The 23,149-nt window shown below is 40.8% G+C and overlaps 4 protein-coding genes across 6 annotated transcripts in view; 3 read left to right on the top strand and 1 right to left on the bottom strand.

Annotated features, from left to right (window-relative positions):
* Positions 1–3,631: 3,631 nt before the first annotated feature.
* On the top strand, positions 3,632–10,024 carry ppa1b (inorganic pyrophosphatase 1b). The gene is made up of 11 exons (XM_056435490.1): positions 3,632–3,756; positions 4,498–4,562; positions 4,993–5,046; positions 7,528–7,647; positions 8,280–8,366; positions 8,538–8,664; positions 8,757–8,884; positions 9,153–9,238; positions 9,363–9,438; positions 9,546–9,585; positions 9,676–10,024. The coding sequence occupies exons 1-11, from the start codon at positions 3,696–3,698 to the stop codon at positions 9,705–9,707; spliced, it is 876 nt and encodes a 291-aa protein (XP_056291465.1). The 5' UTR covers positions 3,632–3,695; the 3' UTR covers positions 9,708–10,024.
* Positions 10,025–10,645: 621 nt separating this feature from the next.
* sar1ab (secretion associated, Ras related GTPase 1Ab) lies at positions 10,646–15,836 on the top strand. 2 transcript variants are annotated; one of them, XM_056436247.1, is made up of 7 exons: positions 10,646–10,723; positions 12,431–12,501; positions 13,027–13,146; positions 13,242–13,307; positions 13,385–13,488; positions 13,573–13,704; positions 14,614–15,836. In XM_056436247.1, exons 2-7 carry the CDS (start codon positions 12,444–12,446, stop codon positions 14,728–14,730), a joined length of 597 nt encoding a protein of 198 aa, XP_056292222.1. In that variant the 5' UTR covers positions 10,646–10,723; positions 12,431–12,443; the 3' UTR covers positions 14,731–15,836. The 2 variants fall into 2 exon arrangements, with proteins under 2 accessions (XP_056292222.1, XP_056292221.1); XM_056436246.1 differs by having other exon boundaries at positions 13,385–13,704.
* Positions 15,837–16,413: 577 nt separating this feature from the next.
* Positions 16,414–20,335, top strand: tysnd1 (trypsin like peroxisomal matrix peptidase 1). Its single transcript, XM_056435349.1, has 4 exons — positions 16,414–17,623; positions 18,261–18,391; positions 18,547–18,732; positions 18,913–20,335. The coding sequence occupies exons 1-4, from the start codon at positions 16,572–16,574 to the stop codon at positions 19,113–19,115; spliced, it is 1,572 nt and encodes a 523-aa protein (XP_056291324.1). The 5' UTR covers positions 16,414–16,571; the 3' UTR covers positions 19,116–20,335.
* A 311-nt stretch (positions 20,336–20,646) lies between these two features.
* Positions 20,647–23,149, bottom strand: part of spock2 (SPARC (osteonectin), cwcv and kazal like domains proteoglycan 2) — a 37,176-nt gene continuing 34,673 nt past the window's right edge. For both annotated transcript variants that reach the window (XM_056435352.1, XM_056435350.1), the window contains exons 9-11: positions 22,945–23,007; positions 22,155–22,286; positions 20,647–21,563 (exon numbers count right to left, since the gene is read on the bottom strand). In XM_056435352.1, coding sequence (XP_056291327.1) covers positions 21,427–21,563; positions 22,155–22,286; positions 22,945–23,007 — 332 coding nt within the window. In that variant the 3' untranslated portion in view covers positions 20,647–21,426. The remainder of the gene's footprint in view (positions 21,564–22,154; positions 22,287–22,944; positions 23,008–23,149) is intronic.

The following is a 23,149-nucleotide window of genomic DNA, read 5'->3' on the forward strand; positions in this document are numbered from 1 at the left end:
GCAGCGGGCGGATGTGAAGTCAGCGCGCGGAGCATCAGCAGACCGCGCCAGCCTACTTTGGATTTCTTCTCTTTTTTGTTTTCGTGTTTTTGCTCAGATTCTGATTACTCTCTACCTGAACACATTCTGTTCATAACACTTTCACAACATAAGTAGCTGGCCTCATCTTGAATCTCATTATTCTTCTCATCCTTTGTTTCATTCAACATTTTTTGCTCGCTTAAGTTCTGCCACGTTGTCGAACCAAAAGGCTTCAAACAAGCAGACAACATTATATGCATGCTGCAAATTGATTTTTGAAATTTGCCCACTGTGGGACAAATATAGGAATATCAAATAAAATGTCGAAGTGCCCTTGAGCAAGATACTGAACTCAAATGCAGAGAAGACAACTTTCCATCTTTTCATCACACTTTCTAGCGACTTAAACTCCACAATATTTCTATTTTTATTTCAATTATTGGAAATCTTCAGTTACTTAATAAACAGTATTCAGAAGCTTATAGATTAACTGATTAATCAATTAGCCAAATAGACAGAAAATGAAGGGCTACTTTCATAATCGTTTGTGTTGCAAAGATGCAAAACATGTTAGGCTATGTTTCCGCAGCCTCTCAAATATCAGTATTGTTTTTTGTATTATTATTTTTGAAAAAGTTTTGTTTAGACTACTGCAGGGCTATTCAACTTCAGTAGCAAGTGGGCCGAAAACGAAAATCACGGGGGGTGTGAGGGCCGCACAGAATATTGATCAAATAATGGCTAAAAAAAAAAAAAAACAATAATATATATACAGGTAAGTAAACAAAAAAAAAATGCTCGGTATTGTGTGTGGCAAAAAGTTGCTAACACAAGCATCAATAAACATGTTTCAAAGTGTAAATATCCAATAAGGTAACCAGTTGTTTCAGATCCAATCTGTTAAACTGTTCCCATGAAACATAAGAAATGTGAAAATGGATATAATAAATATATATAATATAATACACTTCAAAATTAGTATTAGGTCTCTAGTTCTAACCCATCCTTTAAGGAGCAGTGGCAGTGGGGGAGCTGTGAAGCCTGGAGCTCCCTTCAGTGCCTTGCTCATTACTTTCACACTCACTTGCAACACCTTGGGACGAAGGGATCACCTTACATAACCGGTTGAAGGACGAACCTCTTCTTACCCTCCACTGAGCCGCCAATATATAAATATGACTTGGGATGAAACTAATATCTTAGGCGCAGACTTGTTGCGCGCGCACAGACTGCGCGTCTCTCCGTTGCTCCTTTTTTGTGGTGGGCGTCGAAATTTTTTTTATATTTTTTTTTTTTTTATTTTTTTTTATATGATGTTGAATGTGACTGTGATGCACTAATGGCCAAAATCGATCGATGTTCGATGGATATGATGTTGAACAGAAGATCTCCAGCATGAATCTTGTGAATGTGTGAGAGATCTGGTGCAGAGACAGCCGAACAGAAGAGACAACACAACAGCACGCAAGACGAAACCGCGTAGGGAAACCAGGGGGTGGGTAAACCAGTAACAACACGTGATAACAACACACAAAAACACGATGACCAAGGTTTGGTTGATGTAACCATCAATGGCTCTGGGTTAGATGTGATGTCTCATATAAAATAAGGAGGGCGTGTCCGTCATTTTATTTTTAAGCTATAGCTATACTGTTTTGCAGGCAGTCTTGCGGTCTAACTCACTACTGGTTGGGCAGAACAATTGCTGTGAAGGTGTCACTTTGGGCTCAGGATACTTCTGATTAAATATCTCACTATTTACATTATTCTTTCAAATCAAATCAAACCATGAATCAAAAAATGTAAACAATAATTTTCAGATTTGCCCATACTCCAAAAGAATTAAAAAAATATGAACACTGCACAAGGGTTCAGGGATCGATGTAATCATTACTACGGCTGAATGACACAGCTGGCTTACAATTGGTGTATTGTATGTGAATAACAAATAAAGATACAAAAGCAATGTTCAGTCAATGTTTTTTTATCGATGTGAAGTTCATACAGGGATACATAAACACTGATTCAGGAGCAACACATTGAGACTGGCCTCGGATGAACCACCTCCTCCCAGATATGAAGTCACGTCATTGATGGAGTCACAGAGGAACCATCGGATGTCCATCGCAGAAAAGATGAACTCAACGACAGTAAATACACACATCTTTCACATCAGTACAGTCATATAATATATTCATTAACAGGGATGTCATCAAATCAAGTAAAAGTAGAGAATTATATGTGATTATTATTATGTGTACTATTTTTGTTATATGAACAATACATATTTACAATTAAATGGGTGGAACCGAAATGCTGAAATAACTTCTTCTGAAGTTAGTTTCACTCAGAAAATTACTTAAATATTGCTTAGATGTTTTCAAGTTACTAGTAAAACAAATAAAGTGCTTTAGGAACAACAGGCGAAATACCTGTTATTACACATACAAACAAATATAAGTAAACAGTCTTAGTATGTTTTCAACAGAAAAATGCACTCTTTTCTCACAACATGCTATTAAACTGTAAACATTGTTCAACAAAACAAGTGTCAAAAACACTGAACAGCTGAAAGATGTGGACAGCATGCTAAAGCTGTGAAACTTAGTCCGATAAACAAGGCAGTTGTAGTACGTCCATGTTCATAAGGCAAACATCTGGAAACCTAAAAAGCCTATGCATGAACTGATAGCAGTCAAGTTCCTGTTGGCTATGTCCATCACCCACACGTTGCTTTCTAGAACTTTGTTCATTTCATATAGAAAATCTGGGTCGTTGTCATAAATGACTGGCAACTCCAAGTAACAGCCACAGGTCTTCTCTTTGTTATGTGTGAAGCTAACCGTGATGTTCTTTCCTGCAGGAACAAGTCTAATCCAGTGCAAAACCTAAGGAACAGTGAGCGGTGCTGGTTGTCTGACTCTCTAGCATCCACATGTTGTAATGTGTCAAGTTCAAGCAAACTATAGATGCATCTGGTGGGTCGACTGTGATGTAAAGAAGGGAAACACTCGCAATGCTTGCATTAGCAAAATACTCTGCTGCTTCCAACATGAATGATATCGGAAATATTATCTCCACAGCATCTGTTGCAGAAGTATCTGGAGAGTGGCCATAAATATCAGGTCTGTCATGTGTCTTTTCGCCTTATTGTCAGAATTATGACTTTTTATCTCATCATTTCGACTTCTTATCACATAATTATGACTTTTTATCTAATTTTGGGGCTACATTTTCATTTTATTGTTCTATTACTGGCATAAATGGACTTCCATAGATTAGTGAGCAAAACACTAGAGTTAAAGTATTGATCATCCCAATTGAATGGGAGCAAGGCAAATATGTTATTTAAAACAGCTGTTTACACAGGATAGTTATTATAGAAATTATACTCCATTGGTCCATTATTACATAATAATTCTTGCATAATCTTATAAATGTAGCAGGGAGTTCTTAACGACATTTACAATAAATATGATTGGTTTTCCCCCTAAATTCTGTTTTTATACTGATATTTTCGTCTATAAGTGCGATAATTCCGACAGCACCTGAAGGCATCTTAGGCAAAAAGCGCATGCGCTATGCCCTATCTTTCAACGCTACCCACTACTTAACGCAGAGGTTTCTTTCCGCCGACATCCTCCATCCAAGAGCCGGCAAACCTGCACTCAAACATGAGCTTCACGGTGGAAGAGAGGGGAAACCCCAACTCCCTGAGCTACCGCGCATTCTTCAGTAAGTAGACATTATACAGTTGTTACAATATTTGATACTTTGAGGTCTTCTTCACAAACCCCACGGGCTAGCTGCAACCTCCCACGTGTCACTCATTCTGTATTGTTGCTGATTAGTTTCACCCTGTTTGGACACATTAAACGTTAAAACACTTGTTTTAAATGTCGTCAATGCTCGTTTTGAGCCATTTTAAGTTGCGCTCGTCAGTTTCACCGGGGTCCCGAGTCAGATAGTTCGCGTTAGTAGGTTTCTGACATAACGTCACTGTGAATCGAGGGACTCGTTGAGTTTCCTCCACCTTTCTTGCCTGGACTTTGGAGAAGGAAGTTGGCTCTTTCTGGAAAGGTGACAAGGTGCTCCTACACGTCATCTGGCATAAAAGCTTTGCGTTGGTGAAGCAACGCCCTCTCTAAATATCAGGCGACAATAAACCCCGATGGGATCGATAAACGCAGGACTGCGAGCAGCCAAGCGGTTACACGAGCGTTCATGCTCACTTTAGTTGCTCAGACAGATTATATTTTAGTCCCGTTTACCATTTTCATAATTTGTAGCTCCCCTCGTAGTTTGTAGCCAAAGTTTTAAAAAAACAATTGGATGCACTACCCTAGATGTGTCATTGCACCATGACTTGAGCTCTCTCAAGTCATGGTGCTAGTCTAGTCTAAGGACACTGGGTTGTTGATAAGAGCCGCCTGTATCCATCTGCCATGTTCATGAAGGGGGTCATCTGTTTTACAGAGAATGCTGAGGGAAAGTATGTTTCCCCGTTCCATGACATACCAATGTACGCTGATGAGAGTCAGGTATGGTAGCATCTGTCACCTTTAACCCAGGAAATAAATAAATACATATTAATATACTGTATGTGTATTTTGTGTACCCTTTAAATATACCCACTGTTTAAGATGTGATCTATAAGTGCTGCCATTAATATGTAGTTTTAAAATAACACAAACTGTTACAGACTCTGAACTGGTTTAAATGAGGTGTACGGTCCTAGTCTATTTGCAAATGACCTTTATTCTTAAGTGCTATGCCAATACTCCTTGTGATTGCAGTGGATTAAGTATGATCTTGATGAAATGATGATCCTCTTAATGTTTTGACCAAAGCAATGTAAGAAAAAAAACAGAAGGTTGCACATTTTACAAGCATGGGCCGTCATCTTCAGCTGTGTCTGGTACCATTTCAGAGCAATACAAGATTGTTATGACAGATTCTTGTCTCTTACAGAACATCTTCCACGTGGTTGTCGAAGTACCAAGGTGGACAAATGCAAAACTGGAGGTAGGAGTTTTAGATCAGATCAGATTTGAGCAACCTAACCTTTTTAGCAGCTTTGCCATAGTTTAAGCACAATGTCTTGAACAGTTTATCAAACGCGTTATTTTTCACAGCACTAATATATATATATCATACCTGCAAACTTTTCATCAAGTCTTGGCCCTTCAGCGTTAAGATGTCGACAGCGTTTGGGGGTTCGGGTTAGCTTGAATGTCAGCCCGCTACATCTCGTGCTGTAATGTGGCACGATGTATCGATACTAACAAAGTACCCGTACGTTAAAAACTGCTCTGTTAAATGCTGTCTGCTCGCTATTATTTTATTACTACTGGAGATAAATATACCAGTATCGTATTTATGGTATTGTATTGAATTCTGGTATCAGGTATTACATTTATGGCAGGTATCGTATAGAAGTTATAATTTTAGGATCGTGACAACCAGGTAGAGGAAAGAACAGAATCATGGAACAGAGTCATGGAACAGACTCATGGAACAGAATCATGGAACAGACTCATGGAACAGACTCATGGAACAGAATCATGGAACAGACTCATGGAACAGGCTCATGGAACAGAATCATGGAACAGAATCATGGAACAGACTCATGGAACAGAGTCATGGAACAGAGTCATGGAACAGGCTCATGGAACAGACTCATGGAACAGACTCATGGAACAGAATCATGGAACAGGCTCATGGAACAGACTCATGGAACAGAGTCATGGAACAGACTCATGGAACAGAATCATGGAACAGACTCATGGAACAGAATCATGGAACAGAATCATGGAACAGACTCATGGAACAGAATCATGGAACAGAATCATGGAACAGACTCATGGAACAGAATCATGGAACAGAATCATGGAACAGACTCATGGAACAGAATCATGGAACAGAATCATGGAACAGGCTCATGGAACAGAATCATGGAACAGGCTCATGGAACAGAATCATGGAACAGACTCATGGAACAGAATCATGGAACAGACTCATGGAACAGAATCATGGAACAGAATCATAGAACAGACTCATGGAACAGAATCATGGAACAGAATCATGGAACAGAATCATGGAACAGACTCATGGAACAGACTCATGGAACAGAATCATGGAACAGAATCATGGAACAGGCTCATGGAACAGACTCATGGAACAGAATCATGGAACAGGCTCATGGAACAGACTCATGGAACAGAATCATGGAACAGGCTCATGGAACAGAATCATGGAACAGAATCATGGAACAGGCTCATGGAACAGAATCATGGAACAGAATCATGGAACAGAATCATGGAACAGGCTCATGGAACAGAATCATGGAACAGACTCATGGAACAGAATCATGGAACAGACTCATGGAACAGAATCATGGAACAGAATCATAGAACAGACTCATGGAACAGAATCATGGAACAGGCTCATGGAACAGGCTCATGGAACAGAATCATGGAACAGGCTCATGGAACAGAATCATGGAACAGACTCATGGAACAGAATCATGGAACAGGCTCATGGAACAGAATCAAAGCTCAGCAGAGCACACAAGTAAAAAAAAAAGTTGGTTCATGAATGGCTTTAACCATATTATATATAATGACAATGTAAAGTTGTTATTACTATTATTAGGGCCTGATCACTGAATTATTCAGGACCTTTTTTCTTAAAATGTTTGTCATCATTATTTAGATTTGTGGTCAGAACAATCAAAAGACCGTAGTTCTAAAAGCTTTGAGGTGTCATCAACCAACATGGATGTGGAGTGGCGACAAAAAGAAAAGAGTCACCAGCGATGTCCAGTCGTCTCCAGTGAGAGCAACAGTTGGTGCACGTTGTAAAGCAGACATTTTTGCCGTCCGCTCAGTTTCATACAACGTCTGTATTCTCCTGACCACGGTACGTCTTGAGGGAGGCTCATTGGTCAGATTCTCAGGACGCTCCTCAGACCGACCTCTTCCACCACAGCGGTCGGCCTGCAGTCCGTCGCTATCCACTTGGCCAAGGCATTTGTTAATTTGAATTCCGTTGATTTGTCGACGGTTCTCCCGCACGCCGCCTCCAAAGTAGTCTTCCGAAGTTTCGCTCAGCTGGTTGTTTGGGGAGCTGGGCTGAATCAGTGTGGCGTAACGCCTTCATGTTGTACTTCATGCTCCGAGTACTCCGGTGATAAGTTTGCAGTGCTTACAAATTACTTTACTTTGATCAACTAAGCCGTCTGGTAGAGATTTAAAATCAAAATGTCCATTTAAAAGTGAACTAACGGTAACGTTACTGTTCTCGGTTAATGTGTGCATCAGTGTTAAGCCCCTCCCAATGCAAAAAAAAAAGAAGTGTGAACGCATGACAAAATGATTAACAGCATTAATGGATGCTGCGTTAACGCATTTAGAACGCGTTAATTTGCCCAGCGCTAATATATATATTTATTTTAGCACAAATCAGTTCCTTTTAAAAGTAACAGCAATAAATGTTTATTTTCAGATTGCTACAAAAGAGCCGTTGAACCCAGTCAAGCAAGATGTGAAGAAAGGCAAGTTGCGATATGTTGCCAATATTTTCCCACATAAGGGCTACATATGGAACTATGGAGCCATTCCTCAGGTTAGTTTTTAGTTTTTCCAATTTGAATGAGTCCTTTCTAAAACTGTGATGGCTTAAGGGTGATCTTGAAGCTTTTAAGATGTGCAACAGCAAATGTCCATGTGTGTGAGTGTGTATATACAGGACTGTCTCAGAAAATTAGAATATTGTGATAAAGTTCTTTATTTTCTGTAATGCAATTAAAAAAAAAAAAAAAATGTCATTCATTCTGGATTACAACAAAACAACTGATTTTTATTTTTTTTATTTATTAATATTGTTTGATTATGGCTTAAAACTTCTAAAAAAAAAATCCTAATTCAATCTTTTAATAATTTTAATATTTCCTCAGAAAAAAAAGAAAAGATTTAGAACAGTTGAGTGTTTGTCATCATTAGACAGTAATTGTGTTTTTAATTTAATTAGACAAATTCAGATTTTTTTTAATACCTACTGGTATACTTTTTCATGATATTCTAATATTTAGAGATAGGATATTTGAGTTTTCAAGCAATCAGTCATATCATCATATATCAAATTGCAAAATTTCAGTTGATTTGTTATGAATGTTGATAATTAATCCACAATGCATGACATTTTTGTTTTTTAATTGCATTACGTATGCAATTGTACTTTGTTCTGTTGTGCTTCAGACATGGGAAGATCCCACCCACAAAGACACACACACCGGCTTCTTCGGTGACAACGACCCCATTGATGTCTGCGAGATCGGCAGTAAGGTACAACGCTAGCTGAGGATTTTACAGCCTTTATGTAAATGTTTGTCATCTTTTAATAGGTCATTAAGTCACCGTGATTATTGACTTAATTGTTTGCTGTGTACACTCTTAAGTTGAAAAAGGCTAATACCGCTGATGTCAACAAAAAATGAAGTCAAACGTCCTCTCTAGGTGTGTTCCCGTGGGGAGGTCATCAAAGTAAAGGTGCTCGGCATCCTGGCCATGATCGATGAGGGCGAGACTGATTGGAAAGTGATTGCAATCAACGTGGAGGACCCTGAAGCCAACGACTTCAACAGTAAGAACCCTAATTATTTCCCTTTTTTAAGTTTCTTAGTAGTCCTTCATCAGTCCTACTGAACCTATTATGTTGTCCTTGTGTACGTTCAGATATCAGTGATGTGAAGCGCCTGAAACCTGGTTACCTGGAATCCACGGTCGACTGGTTCAAGATGTACAAAGTGCCAGATGGAAAGCCAGAGAACGAGTTTGCTTTCAACGGCGAGTTCAAAGACAAGGTTGGCACCCTAGCACACCTTATTTAGTGGCAAATAGTTTTGGATTCATCATTGAGCACTTTGCCAGAGTTGCTTTGCTCACTTTTCAAACTGTTAACTGCACTGTGATGAAACGTATCTTCAATGAACAGTTCATGTCCTCGTCAAACGTATGCAATCTTCACTTGAACTAGAATTTTAATTAATTATTAACTGGCTGTTCTAGCATAAAGGGTTATAAAAAAACTAATTGCTTTTGACTAAGCACTGATTATTATTTTTGTTACAGGACTTTGCCATCGAAATAATCAAGAGCACTCACGACTTCTGGAAAGCCCTCATTTCCCAGAAGATCAACCCTGGTGAACTGAACTGGTGAAAACTGTTCCGACTACTTTCACCACGGCTACATTTACAGCTGCTTTTGAGGACAGATGTTAACTGAAGGGGATGACTTTTTAGCTTCTTAACTATGAATGTGTCTTCTCATGCAATGCAGCAAAAACACGACTGTCTCGGACAGTGACATCTCTTACCACTGCTCAGTGGATGAGGCTAAAGCTGTTGTTAGTGGAGTAAGTACGATTTAGTTCTTCCCTTCTTTTTTTTTTAGAACATGATAACATCTGTCCATACTAGGCCTTATTCCTCCACCATAACTGATGTTTCACTCTATTTCTAGACAAGTCCTTTGGGAAAAGAAGAACCCATCCCCTCATCAGGTAGCTTTAAAAAAAAGATAATCCTATAAATATTATAATTGTATTTCTGCTGAACATGAGTGATCTGATGTGAGTGACTTTCATTTGCAGTGGATAAATGGTTCTACTTTGAGAGGAAGTAAACCAGCAGCGGATTGGAGGGGAGTGAAAGGCTCATCTCTCATACTTGAAGATCACCTTACCAATGGGAACCAATGGGATGACTGGATGAGAGCTGGCTGATTCTCTGTCAATGAAGAGATACTGGTTAGATATTGTGGAAAAAGAAAAGTAAAAAAGTACTCATGTCTTGACCAATTATGTTTGTCTTATTTAACAAAGATCTATTTGGAGATGTGATGTCATAAACAAATTACAAGTACTACTCTCTTGGATACTTGTGCCACAAGACTCTGAACTGCTTAAATAAAGCTTCTCTGATTAAATTATCATTAAAGTGTGATTTCTTATTTTTGAAACACTGCAACATGATGTATTCTAAATTAATTGTTACCACAGGTTTTAATGAGCAGAGATGATAGTGAGATCATGTGGAAGTTGGCTTTAAAAAAACAGCTTTGGACTGAACTTCTCTTTTTGTTATAAGGCTGCCACCTAGTGTTCAGTACCCTACATTTCTTTCATTTTGTATGCATTTATTTACGTTATACTTTGTTTTTACATTACTCTCACTAGGTAATTCATCAGTCTTAATTTTTTTGTGATAAACCTTTACTATCAGGCTCATGCTATTTTTATTTACGTTAAAAATATACATTAAAAAATTGTGTATAATAGCAAAATGTATTCCAGATTTGTATCTGTAGTATTCTGTGCTACTCGACAGTATTAACGCCATTTAAAAAAGATGTATCTTTAGGTCCTCACAATCAAGAAATATAATTGAATATAACTTTAAATTGTGTGTGAGTATTTCATTGAAGGTGTTCATATTGTAGGAAATTACGTTTACAATTCTTGTTGTAAATGACACAAGTTTATGGTAAATTCTTTAATGAAACCATAGCATGTGAGCCCCCTCCCCATCATAGTGACGTATTTCCGGCTAACTGTCAAACCCGTGGGCTACATGTCAGTCGACAGGACAGGCTGGACCAAAAATCAACTGACGGGCATTTCATAACTTCGGCAGACGAAGGTAAGACCCCCAATTTCTATATTGCGTTCACGTTGTTTCAGGCTCCACATTTCGTTTTCAGTGTAGTTTTCTGCTTGTTGAGCCACTTTCCTGACACGATAACGCTTTAGTTTTGCGAGTTTATTCCAGATCTCGTCGCGCTTGTTGTTTGCGAGCGCTAAATGTATCGTTCATTGTTGACTGACAGCGGATGTTGTTGGAAATATCTTGGAACTGTGGCGTAAATAATGAAATTGCTGAAACAAACATTGCCCATCGTGAGTTTTGGCCCGTTTTATGGTGCAATACATGTATATTAGTTTTGTAATACTAATCTGGGATTTGCATTATGCGCTCTGTTTCTGACATGAATAACATAGAGGGTTCATTTAAATCCTGTTGGGTTACAGTATTTATTCCGTAGAGCTGGGATTCAAGTGTCCTAATTTATAAACAGTTTGTTTTTTACGACTGAAACACTATGATAAGTAGTCAACAGTTTGGTATTTTCCCAGTCACTGAAGGCAACACTCGCAACAAGTCTCAAAGAGTGACAGGTGCGTGTGTGAGAGAGTGAGAGAGGGAAGCAGGGGGGACTGCTGAGATCAAGTGTCCTTGCCACAACCCGTCATAAAAATAGTCAGGAAGATCAGTATGACTTAGCGAGGCAGCTCTCGGACACAAAATAGCATCTAGAAATCTTCTGAAACCTGTTTGTTGTTTCGGTCCCCCTCTTTTCCTTTCGTGCTTTAAAGCTAGTGTGATTACGCACAGCTTTTACATACCAGCAGAGTAATCCATCGGGAATAATGATTAACAATGAGCTCCAGTGCTATATCCTGTCATTTTGCAACACTACATTAAATGCTCCACTTATTCTCTATCTTGAAGTGCTGTGTTGTCTCATGGGAATAGTTTTCATCTTCTCATGGATGCTCATGAGTGGAGAAGAGGCTCCGTTCAGGTCTGACTGCAACGTAGCTACTGTCCTGGGCTGTGTTCTTCTTTCAAGTGCTCCAATAAATACATTCAGTTACTGTGTATGATCTGCATCAGCTTGTTCAGCCTCTCCTCTGCCATGCTGCTGCTCCAGAAGACCACTCCATAAAAGATGGCTGATGCCACCTCGGAGTCAATGGAGGTCTTCAGGAGTGCACTCCAAAAGACCTCAGTATTCTCCTGAGGTGAGTGCAGGGAGCCCTTTATGGAGCGGTCTTCTGGAGCAGCAGCATGGCAGCGGCTGACAGGAAGAGGCTGAACAAGCTGCTAAAGAAGGCCAGCAGCGTGCTGGGTGTCCTCTGGATACTGTGGAGGTGGTGGGGGACGGGAGGATGATGGTAAGCTCTCGTCTCTGATGAACCACGCCTCCCACCCCATGCATGACACTCTGGCAGCTCTGCACAGCTCCTTCAGCCACCGGCTGATTCACCCTCGGTGTCTGAGGGAGAGGTAGCACAAGTCCTTCCTTCCCGCTGCTGTCAGGCTGCACAACACACTGCAGTAGAAAACTAAAACACACAACACTCTACCCTGGAAAGTTTAACCTGCTGACAACACACTTTAATCACTACCGTGTATATATATTTTGTATTCCTCTGCATATTTAATGTTGTTATTGTATTTTATTTTTATCTTTTACTACTGCTCTAATGTGCACCCGCTGCTGTGATCCTGCAATTTCCCCACCGTGGGACTAATAAAGGAATATCTAATCTAATCTAATTACAGGCAGTCCAGAGAAATGTCTTTTATTTTGGACTGGATCTACAAGAGCCTCAGCAGTGTCTTGCAACTATTCGGTACAGTACTATACACACTGTACATGTCAATAATACAGCCCGTCCTTAAGTACCAGAACTGTGTTGTCATGTAAATACATTGAAACCCAAACTAAAATGTCTGGAGCTCATGAACCACACTGAATGGATAAAGTCTCTCCATCAAGAAAACTTCTCAACATTTCTAGTGAACGTGTCAGAAGAGGTCATGGAAACTATGGAGCTAAAAACAAAATACCTAACACAAATCTCCCAAACTATGATGAAATACAGGTCGTTTCAAAGACGAGCTGAAAGTAGATCTCCATAAAGTTTTTTTGGTATCATCTATTTCTAAAAATAGATACCGGTCAATTTGTATAGAAACACAGATGTGGTAGAATTTCCATGCCATTCCTGAATATGACCAATAAAGAAAACCCTTTGACGTACATGACTCCTGTCCTCCTGCTCATCATCTTAATCTTAGTCTTTAAGATAAAAAACAAAAGTGGACTTACTTATCTTCCTTTAAATGAATATGGTTGGTTTTCTTTTCGCCCTCAGGGTTGTACAAGAAGCGTGGCAAGCTTGTGTTCCTTGGACTAGACAATGCTGGAAAAACGACCCTCCTGCACATGCTCAGAGACGACCGGCTGGGACAGCACGTGCCGACGCTCCATCCAAGTACAGTCAGCCGTTTGACATGTCCTCTGTTCTGGGAGCGGTTGGTTTCTTGCCTCGTCACTTATCTAAAGTCGGCGCTTCTCTTCCGTCCTCAGCGTCTGAGGAGCTGACCATAGCTGGGATGACTTTTACGACGTTTGACCTCGGAGGTCATACGCAAGGTAGGAATAGGAAAGATGCAGTTTGATGCACTGCCAGTTGCGTGTACACACACGCTCACATTGTGTTGCTCTCACAGCACGAAGGATCTGGAAGAATTACCTCCCGGCCATCAACGGGATCGTCTACATGGTGGATTGTGCAGACCATGAGCGACTCATAGAGGCTAAAGTTGAACTGGATGTAACTTCATCACATTGGTTTCCCCTGAATACGACACTCGGCACGGGTCTCTTTGGCGTTCATTTGAACCCTTTCTGCCTGCAGGCCCTGTTGACTGATGACACCATCTCAAACGTCCCGGTTCTGATCCTGGGGAATAAGATAGACCGTCAGGAGGCCATCAGTGAGGACGGGCTCAGAGGAGTGTTTGGCCTTCACGGACACACGACTGGAAAGGTAATCAACACACGAGGGATTCAATGATGTGGAATTAATTCCAAGTTGGAAAGCAGGGGAAACCAGTATATTTCCAATGGTTACACCTTTACTCTGCTTTACGTCTTCAATAAATAGCACATTTGTGTCCTGGTCGCTCAAGGACAATTTCACTGAATAACTAGAATGGGCACTCGGTAGAGCGCATACCTTCGCATATCACAAGATTGGGCATTGAATTCTGAACATTTTGGCATTAGTTGCATGCCAATTGGACACAAATGTATCGTGCTATGGTAAAAAAAAGATTTGGACCTTTCCTTGACCTTGACCTTTGACCTGATTGATCCCAAAATCTAATCAAATGGTCCCCGGATAATAACCAATCATCCCACCAAATTTCATGTGATTCAAGAAGATTTGACCTGTTCATGACCTTTGACCCGATCGATCCCAAAATCTAATCAACTGGTCCCCGGATAATAAACAATCATCCCAGCAAATTTCATGCGATTCAGTTCAATACTTTTTGAGTTCTGCGAAAGATTTTGACCTGTTCATGACCTTTGACCTTGACCTTTGACCCGATCGATCCCAAAATCTAATCAACTGGTCCCCGGATAATAAACAATCATCCCACCAAATTTCATGCGATTCGGTTAAATACTTTTTGAGTTTTGCGAATAACACACATACAAATAAATAAATAAATAAATACAAGGCGATCAAAACATAACCTTCCGGCATTTTCAATGCGAAGGTAATAACAGTGTGCTTTCACAAATCTCGTAAAACCACACCTCAGCACAAAAGAAGAGCGTTATGTCAGGATATCAGGTTTAAGATACTGTCCATGATGAAGTGGGTTGAAATGCTTGGGTTGTAAATTAATATCTGTGCCTTTGGATGTGTCCTTTTGTGTCTTCTTAGGGCAAAGTGTCCCTGAAGGAGCAGAATTTGAGGCCAATGGAGGTTTACATGTGTAGTGTGCTGAAGAGACAAGGCTACGGAGACGGTTTCCGCTGGCTATCCCAGTACATCGACTGACTCATGGTCTTGGAAGCACCTCATTTACCACGCTGCCTGCACACAGAAAGACATGTTCCACAACAACCCGCCATCGAGATACTTTAACTGTACCATCATTAGGACTTGTCTTACGAGTGTTTAGTGTTGATATACCTTGTATTCTTCATGAGTTCAAAGAACGATCATATCAATCATACCACAGCGAGTCAAAGATGAAGTTGTGGATCATCAGTCTGTATCGAGTGTGGAGAATCATTTTCATGGTGTGTTTTGTACCTTTACTTCAAGCCTGTTGAGAATTTCCATATAGAACATGTCATCGCTGTGAACCAGTTTCTGACCCGGGTGTATTTTTAGCTGCTGGTGTAGACTTACAGTGAAGGTCAATTTGGTTAACATTTTGTGTTTGAGGTTACTCTTCCTTGATTGAGAGTGAATATTATAATTATATATTTACCCTACTTCTTTCAAACTAATGGGAATCTTGAAGAACTATAAGCGTTTTCATCCAAGAACACACTAAGTGCTGCAGAGATTTTTGTTCATAAGGAAAAGTGTTAATACAGTAGACTGCTACCTCCAAGGATACCGACAGGTCGACTTGTTTCATGGTTTTTTCATACTCATTTAAGAGTTTAACTGCAGGCCAATATATGAATGTGACCACAAGTGCATTAACTGACATTTTGCTGTGATGAGCTTTATTCAATAGCACAGGACAGCGTCTAATAATTGCAGTACATGTTAACTGCATAAGCACACTTAGGTGATGTCACAAAGGTGGATGCCAAACTACTGGTTTTCGGGATAGTTTATCGCTGTAAAACAACTCGAGTACTTTGTGATTAGTGGCTGCTCAAAACATGCAGTGATATTATGAGAGTACTTGGGTGGTGCTGAAAGAAAAGGCACACACGATATGCATGACATGACCTTTTAGTGCAATATTAGACACTATTTTGTATATAAGCTCTTATTTATATTTTGAAATAAATACAAATTGGCCTACCTTGTTACATCAAGCTGTGAGCGCTGAAGTTACAAAAGGTAGGTCATGTTAAAGTGTGAAGTTTGAGCCCAACAAATATTTTTGACAATCAAATAAATCTTTGTTTGGCAATTTGTATCTTTTTAAAAATTGTAAATGTTTTTATACAACCAATTGCGATCATCATTTAACACTTACTACACCACTATCATGATCAAACTAGCTTTGAAGTTCGTTATTAAAAACAATATATTAACATCGAACCCAGCTAAACTATTAGACCTTCTGCAAGGTACAGCTGATCTGAAAAAATCAGTAATTTTGGTTAATGTACTGGTCTGCTCCTTTTGATTCAATGCGTCATACTCATAATATATATTAAATAAAGATTTACAAAAAAATATAAAAACAGGCAACCATTTCAGTTTTTCCCGTATAAAAAAAAATCTAGTTTGAGATATTACAATTAATCTGAAGTTATTTAGTATACCTTTTTAGACTTGATTTAAAATGATTTCCAAAACAGTCAAACACAAAAATTACTACATTGTAACAGGAGCGGTCAAGGTCACACCCCCTTATTTCTCATTGGCTTAGCTTTACGAATGACATTCAGACCCAATCACATTCATCGGTTCTTTTCTTGTAGACCAATGAGACTCAAACAGGAAGATAGACGACAGATCTAACATTGTAAACACTACTGTCGATACTATTATTGATAGAAGACGACATCAAGTTTAAACTCTAGACAGTTTGCTACGCCTGTACTTTAGGAGTCTCTGTGCTGCCTTTTAACGACTCTCCAGTGACTTAGAGTTGCTCAACCTCGTCATCGACTAACTTCTGCAGCGGCGTGGTTAAAGTCCACATGGAGGTGCAGGAGGTGGAGACGTGTTGCTGTGTAGTTCAGCTGTTCGAGGCTTTTTCAGCAAAGAAACCTCTGAGCTGCAGCGGAGTTATCGTGCACCGTCAGACTGGAACCGTGATATGCACGGGCCTCCCGTTTACCCATTTTACCACCGACAGAGAGTCCCTCACCTCGGACCGCAGGTTCCTCTCGCCGCACAACTTCAGTGAGAAACTTAAAATCCGCGTCAACTTTTTGACCGAGCGAGAGCCGCCCTCCTCCGGGGGCAAAACAACACGTCAGCGGGAGGTCGCAGCCGAGCTGCTGATGCTGGTGAACTGCTTGGAGTTCAAACGAGCTTTCCAGGCGGTTTTCCAAGAGGCGGACAAGTGGCGTTTCCATGTGGATGAAGAGGACGAGGAGCTGCTCAGAGAAGCCCAGTCCCTCAGCTGGTTCGCTGTCCTGAAGGCGAGTGTGGGGGCGGACAGCAGCCCAAATACAGCCGGGACTATACCCTGGCAAAGCGGCTCATCCCTCCAGAAAGGCTGCCCGGTGGTTGCTTGTGGCTCTCCTTTCGGCTCCCTCTGCCTGGACCTCTTCAGCAGCAGCCTCAGCAGGGGCATCGTGAGCAACCTCTCGGGAGAGGACAACGCCATCATCCTCACAGACGCCCGGTGCTTGCCAGGCACGGAGGGCGGAGGGTTGTTCGTGGTGAACGGCGCGGACGAGGCGCGTCTCCTCGGACTTATCGTTTCTCCATTTGGGTGGAAGGAGAACGAGTGGATAGGCCTCACCCTGGTCTGCTCGGTCCACTTGATCTTCAGGAACATCATCGGCTGCACGAGTGCTCCAGATCCCCTCCGAGATGTTTGGCTCCACCAGGGAGAGGCAGGCCTCCTCATGTCCACCGCGGACCACGCGATCATGGCCGTGAAGTGCCCCACGGTGTGCTTCGTGAACAGTGGGTCGTTCTGGGGCTCAGGGGTCGTAGTCGCCTCGCGCCTGGTTATGACCTGTCGCCACGTGGTCAACGGGAAGTCGACGGTCACCTTGAAGTTCCATCACCGGGAGAGGTGATCTCATCTTAACCCCTGTTAAACGTAACAGCTGCTCTTTCCAAAAGGCTAATTAAGCCAGTGGTTCTCACAAAACATGTAATAACAACATTACATGCTTCATTACTGTACATGTTGTGCTACACCAGGTACTACAACCAAAGAACCCTGAGGCAACTCCTTTCATATAGTTAAAGGCCCATCACAGCCACACAGGTGTCACTTATTTAGCCTGATTGGACCTCGTCTCAGGACTGTATGTGTACTTTGTTTATTGATATATATCCCTTTCCCACCTAATTAATAGGGCTAGCAGGCCCCGTCACATTAGAACTAAATTAAAGCATTACAACTTTATTAACGTCTTCACATCAGAATTTGAAATGTGTCCATATATTTTACCAAAATATGTGGGTCTTCTTCAGCATATGTGGTTGTTTGTTATCAATATTTGGTTAAGTGCCAGAACAGTAACTACTAACTATATATTGAGCGGATATTTAATCAGACAGAAGAAACACCTGTGTGGGTTCAGGGCTGCATGCTGCAATGTGTCTGATCAGTGTTTACTGATTTTAATTAATACACACACACAAAAAATATATATATATATATATAATGTTTGCTGCTTGTTTTGGCGACTTCTGCTTCCCAGAGTCCTTGATGTTGTGGGTGATGTGCTGTTTGCTACTAAAGCCTCCTCATCCTATGATTTGGCGTTGGTGCAGCTGAGGGACTCCCTCACAGAAGCTGTGGTCCCATGCATGGCTCAGAGTTACAATCCAGGTTTGATTTCAATCTTGTTAAGTCAAAACATTTTTTGGGGGGGAATGCGGGGGCGATAACATCTGACTTTACATTTATTGCCAGAAGAGATCGGTCTTTCTACCCAAAATATACTGATAGAATATTGATGTTCAGCTTGGTTTGTCTGCCTACAGGTGAATCTGTAGTTGTGGTGGGATATGGAGGCTTGGGTCGGAGATGTGGTCCATCCCTGACCTGTGGTGTCCTTTCCAAAACCATCAGCTTGAATGGCCAGCCTGTCATGCTTCAGACCACTTGTGCAGTACAAGCAGGGACCAGCGGGGGCGCTGTGGTGCGGCCACGTACAGGAGAGCTGCTGGGTAAGAAGCCCTGCAAGTCAAGTTCTCTTTCTGATCAGAGGGGGGCATAAGATGACCGTGAACCACTTCACTGTACCACTGCGCCCATGTGTAGAGAGAAGGCAGCTAAACACGCTACAGCTCTTTCTACATTGCTGTATTTGCATTTAACAACTATTATGATTATGTTCTGTTTTGCAGGTATTGTGTCCAGCAACACAAGGGACTTTGTTGCCAAAGTGACCTACCCGCATCTCAACTTTAGCATCCCAGTGACTGTTTTCCAGAGATTATTGCAGAATTTTGTTCAGACAAAGGATGTCAATGTGTTCAAGGTGTTGAATAGCACAGAAAAAGAAGTCGACACAGTGTGGAGGCTACAGAGTGAACAAAGCAAACTATAACTGAGGACCCCTGCATATTTGCTAGAGAAAAAGATTGGATGGTTAAACCAATATGGATTATAATTATATTAAAATCAATATGTAAGCAATTTCTTAAACCGTTGCTGTTTCATACCGTACTTTGTTATCTAGACAGACACAAAGTCACAGATCTGAAGGAGAAAATGCTATTAAAATGGTTAATTCCTAATGATGAAACTCTCACCCGCAATTATGCAGGACACATTGCTAAATATGTATGTTAAAATTGACCTAAATACATGCTGAGATTTTAATTATATTAATTAAATTAAATATATTCTCGTGACTTTTCTGTACATAATTGTCACAAATGATCCTCATGACAACCAAAATACCAGAGACATTTAGAGTGACAGGGCTGAATTAAGCATGATTTAATACCCATATCATTCACTATGAAAATTCACAAAGCACCAGTTAGAACAATGGCAGAGAAAGTGCATCAGGTTTCACCTATATCATTTAAGCCTGAGTTATTATCAGGTACAATATGATGAAAATGTGCACTTTGTATGTGTTTTAATTTAAATCTTGTTCTTTTACATGTGGCTTTTTTCACCAAAATCAGCATAACTTACAGATAGGCTGCTGAAAATGATTGGTCCCTTTGGGTAGCCACAGACCTGCTGTCAATATCAGGTATTCAGACATCTGCTGGCAGGGCTTCCCACTCACAGCTAACACATTTAAGGTTTCACCCACTGGGACATTACTGGTACAGATTTCCATTATCACCGAAATGTGAAACTGAGAAATAACATTTCAGAGGATTGGTTACTGTCAGTTATTACAATGATGAACAATTATAAAACAAGCTCTCTTGGCCTGAGCTGCTGAGAATATGTACGCTGAATCAAACTGGTTTCTATTTCCTTGATCCCAGACTGAATACTTCACAGCGCAGAGGATTGATGAATGTCCCGAGGGGGCGGAGGAGAGTTTTCTATCGGCATTGTGCTGTTAGAAGTGCTGATGTGCAGACTGTATTTTATTTCTGCTGGTTTCCCATAACTATATGCTCCACTCCACTGCAGAGCGAGGTATGCAGGAGTAGAAGTGAGCAGTCAATAAGATGTGCTCCTCAAAGGACAAGTCACAGAGAGATGTATGCCTTTGAAATGGTATTTGTGAAGATGGGCTGCATCATTATCTATTATTATGTTTGTTATTTACATTCAACTTTCAAGAATGTAGTTTAACTTGACTTTTTGTTTGTTGATCACCTAAGGCTTAAGCGGTAGATTTCACCTTGAAATAATAGCAATACTTTTTTAAGACCAGTTTAAATGAAAAAGAAATACAAATAAAAATGGTCAATGCCTGCTGAAAACTGCTATATCTATTCATACACACACACACACACACACACAAACACACACACATTTTGATGTTATTAGTTCTACATGTGATTTTCTTGCAATAAATAGTCAAAAGGTTTGCCGGGAGAAGGGTCCAGTTAGCATGCTGCACTGAAGAGCATGAAGAAAGAACAAATGCACAGACTTACATGTACAGCTGGGCCACATAAACAAGTTTATTTTATTTGAATTTTTTTTATTAAACACAATAATCGATCCACATTATGATATGATGTACACCTGTCAGCTAAGCACTATATTCTGCTAGTCTTTCAAGGCATTGATAACAGGACTAGTAGGTGACACTCTGTATTCCGATACACACATTATATACAAGCGAATGTGTGATGCTTGAGAAACATTTTTTCATTAAGTTCATGAATGACTACATATAGCAAATTACATGAAAACGATCAAAGGGTGCTTTTCAATATTCAAATGTGGCTTCCTCTCTTTATCGCCTGGTTCCTGCCTGAAATCCAAACTGGTTATCTAAATGTTTTTCATTTGCAGAAAAAGATGAAAGAGGCCAATTTGGACTATTGAAATGCACTCCACATTCTTCAATGTAAGCACATGCCAAGCACCTGCAACTGCTTAAAGTCTCCATTAGGCATCAGCTAAAAACTGCTCAAAGAGAGTTCAAAGGACTTACAACAGAAGAAAACAAAGATTCACAAGTATGGGGGTCAACATTCTCTAGACCTATAACCTGCCTGTTTAAAGTACATCCTTTAACAATAAATACGTCCATAACATATGCATATTCCCTCTCCCAACCCGTGCAATCTTACCCCTTCACCTTTTCATCAGCAAATGTTGCTCTGAGTGTGAGAGCGTCACTGCGTCTATCTCTTTGCAGTATCTGTGTGTGTGTGTGTGTGTGTTCAGGATCATCAAGATGCTCTTGTAGAGTGGTTGGACTACAGAGTTTACCAGATATAGCCCCCATCATCCACCTCCCCTACCTCTCCCTCTTCCTCTTCTGCAGTCTCCTCAGCCTCCTTCTCCTCCTCGTCTTCCCATCCAATCCCACTTCCAATATCACCTGAATATGCCATTTCATCATCTGTAGAGAGACGGAATACATGCAGGGAAGGGGGGGGGTGGGGGAGGGGGGTGCATGGAGATTTGATTATCCACTGTGGCAATTTTGTATATTGCAATCAATTCTGTTCAGCATGTCTTCTTCTCAACTTTGATGTAGTTCTTTCAATCAATGATGGTGAAATAAAAAACAAATTTAAACATTGACTGCAATGGTAAAAAGGGGGCATGTGTTTGACTTTGTCTGGATTTTAATAGCTATTTCTAAACCTCGCCAGAGGAGCTATTCTTATGAAGTGCAGGTTCAGTCCAACCAGCCCTCATTTATCTTAAAATACTTTTTTCACAGTGACAAAGCGGCGCTTCAGAATGCAAATGACTCAGAGTCCGGACACAAGAATGTGGCACCGTCCCTGTAGTGATTTTATGTTGCAGTGGACCTCAGTCCTTCAACATAAAGAAAGCCTTGTGCAGAAGACATGTGGAGGTGAGGTAGAGATGTGGGCCGATCCGCAGTGGAAATGTCGAGTTTATTTTCCTGGCACATTCAACTTTCAATTTCAAATTATATTCTCAGATATATATTGACAGCTGAAACCTATAGGGGACTTACCGCAATCTGGCTTGCCGCGCATCCTAGATCCGGCTACTTCTCCTCCGTTCTGGTCAACACACCAGCACTGTCCCCTGTCACACTGCTGCTTCCTGTAGTAGCCGTCCTCATCACAGCTTGGGATGAATCGACCTAGCGTTCACATGCAAAAACACAAATAAACAAGAGTCGGGTACGGTAAAGCGCGCCTTTAACAGACGAGCAACACATCCTGCATGGCGCCAAGGCCAGGTGTGAATGTAATGCATGCAGCATATGTTGCAGCCAATTTCATATTCCATGAATACAAATATGCTCACAAAGTAAGAGGGGGGAATATGTATTAAGTCAGCATATTGTGGATGTGTGTGTCTGTGTGTGTGTGTGTGAACCATTAAGTACATATGAAATAAAGCCTGTGTCCACACAGTGCAGAAAGCCAAGAAGAAAAGTAAAACACAGAGGTGGGGGCAAAACACAACTGTCCAGTCTTTTAAGTGAGCATCTGAGTGTCGGGCTTGCAGCCTGCTCTTTGTCCTTGGAGAGTCTTGACTCAGAGCCCAGTCAGCCAGCCGAAATCTGCAGCGCGCACATGCGTACACACACATGCACATTCACGTATTCACATTCATGTAAGACACACTGATGGCTGCTTTCCTTTGCCGTCTGTCAGTATCACATTCTAATCCACCCGACTGATCAGGGACTAATCCCCGCCTCCTGCTTGTCATCTGCTGGAGGAAATCCCTCCACCAAGAAAGACAGATCCAATTTGGATGAAATGCTCTCTAATGAGAAGATGGATACCTACCAACTCTTCTCTTCCCGCCGTCTAATACTTGGATCCTCTCAAGGTCAGCCAGGCAGGGCGGCTCTTAAAAAGGAAAGAAAATATGTATTTTCTTTACAAGAGAACAAAACACACTCCCTGGCCTATTTACGGATAACAACTACCTCCTACAATCTGCCAAAAACAATCAACAGTAAAAATTAAAGTATCTTCTGAGTGTACTCAA

This window comes from Pseudoliparis swirei, chromosome 17 (assembly GCF_029220125.1).
Source record: "Pseudoliparis swirei isolate HS2019 ecotype Mariana Trench chromosome 17, NWPU_hadal_v1, whole genome shotgun sequence".
NCBI lineage: Eukaryota > Metazoa > Chordata > Actinopteri > Perciformes > Liparidae > Pseudoliparis > Pseudoliparis swirei.

Excerpts from the sequence above, each read along its gene's own strand:
- ppa1b (XM_056435490.1), top strand. The coding sequence starts at position 3,696 with ATGAGCTTCACGGTGGAAGAGAGGGGAAACCCCAACTCCCTGAGCTAC. Across the intron at positions 4,563-4,992 it reads TGTACGCTGATGAGAGTCAG|AACATCTTCCACGTGGTTGT; the intron begins GTATGGTAGCAT and ends TGTCTCTTACAG. Across the intron at positions 9,439-9,545 it reads CTAAAGCTGTTGTTAGTGGA|ACAAGTCCTTTGGGAAAAGA; the intron begins GTAAGTACGATT and ends CTCTATTTCTAG.
- tysnd1 (XM_056435349.1), top strand. The coding sequence starts at position 16,572 with ATGGAGGTGCAGGAGGTGGAGACGTGTTGCTGTGTAGTTCAGCTGTTC. Across the intron at positions 17,624-18,260 it reads AAGTTCCATCACCGGGAGAG|AGTCCTTGATGTTGTGGGTG; the intron begins GTGATCTCATCT and ends TCTGCTTCCCAG. Across the intron at positions 18,392-18,546 it reads GGCTCAGAGTTACAATCCAG|GTGAATCTGTAGTTGTGGTG; the intron begins GTTTGATTTCAA and ends GTCTGCCTACAG.
- sar1ab (XM_056436246.1), top strand. The coding sequence starts at position 12,444 with ATGTCTTTTATTTTGGACTGGATCTACAAGAGCCTCAGCAGTGTCTTG. Across the intron at positions 13,147-13,241 it reads CGTGCCGACGCTCCATCCAA|CGTCTGAGGAGCTGACCATA; the intron begins GTACAGTCAGCC and ends TTCCGTCCTCAG. Across the intron at positions 13,308-13,384 it reads CCTCGGAGGTCATACGCAAG|CACGAAGGATCTGGAAGAAT; the intron begins GTAGGAATAGGA and ends TTGCTCTCACAG.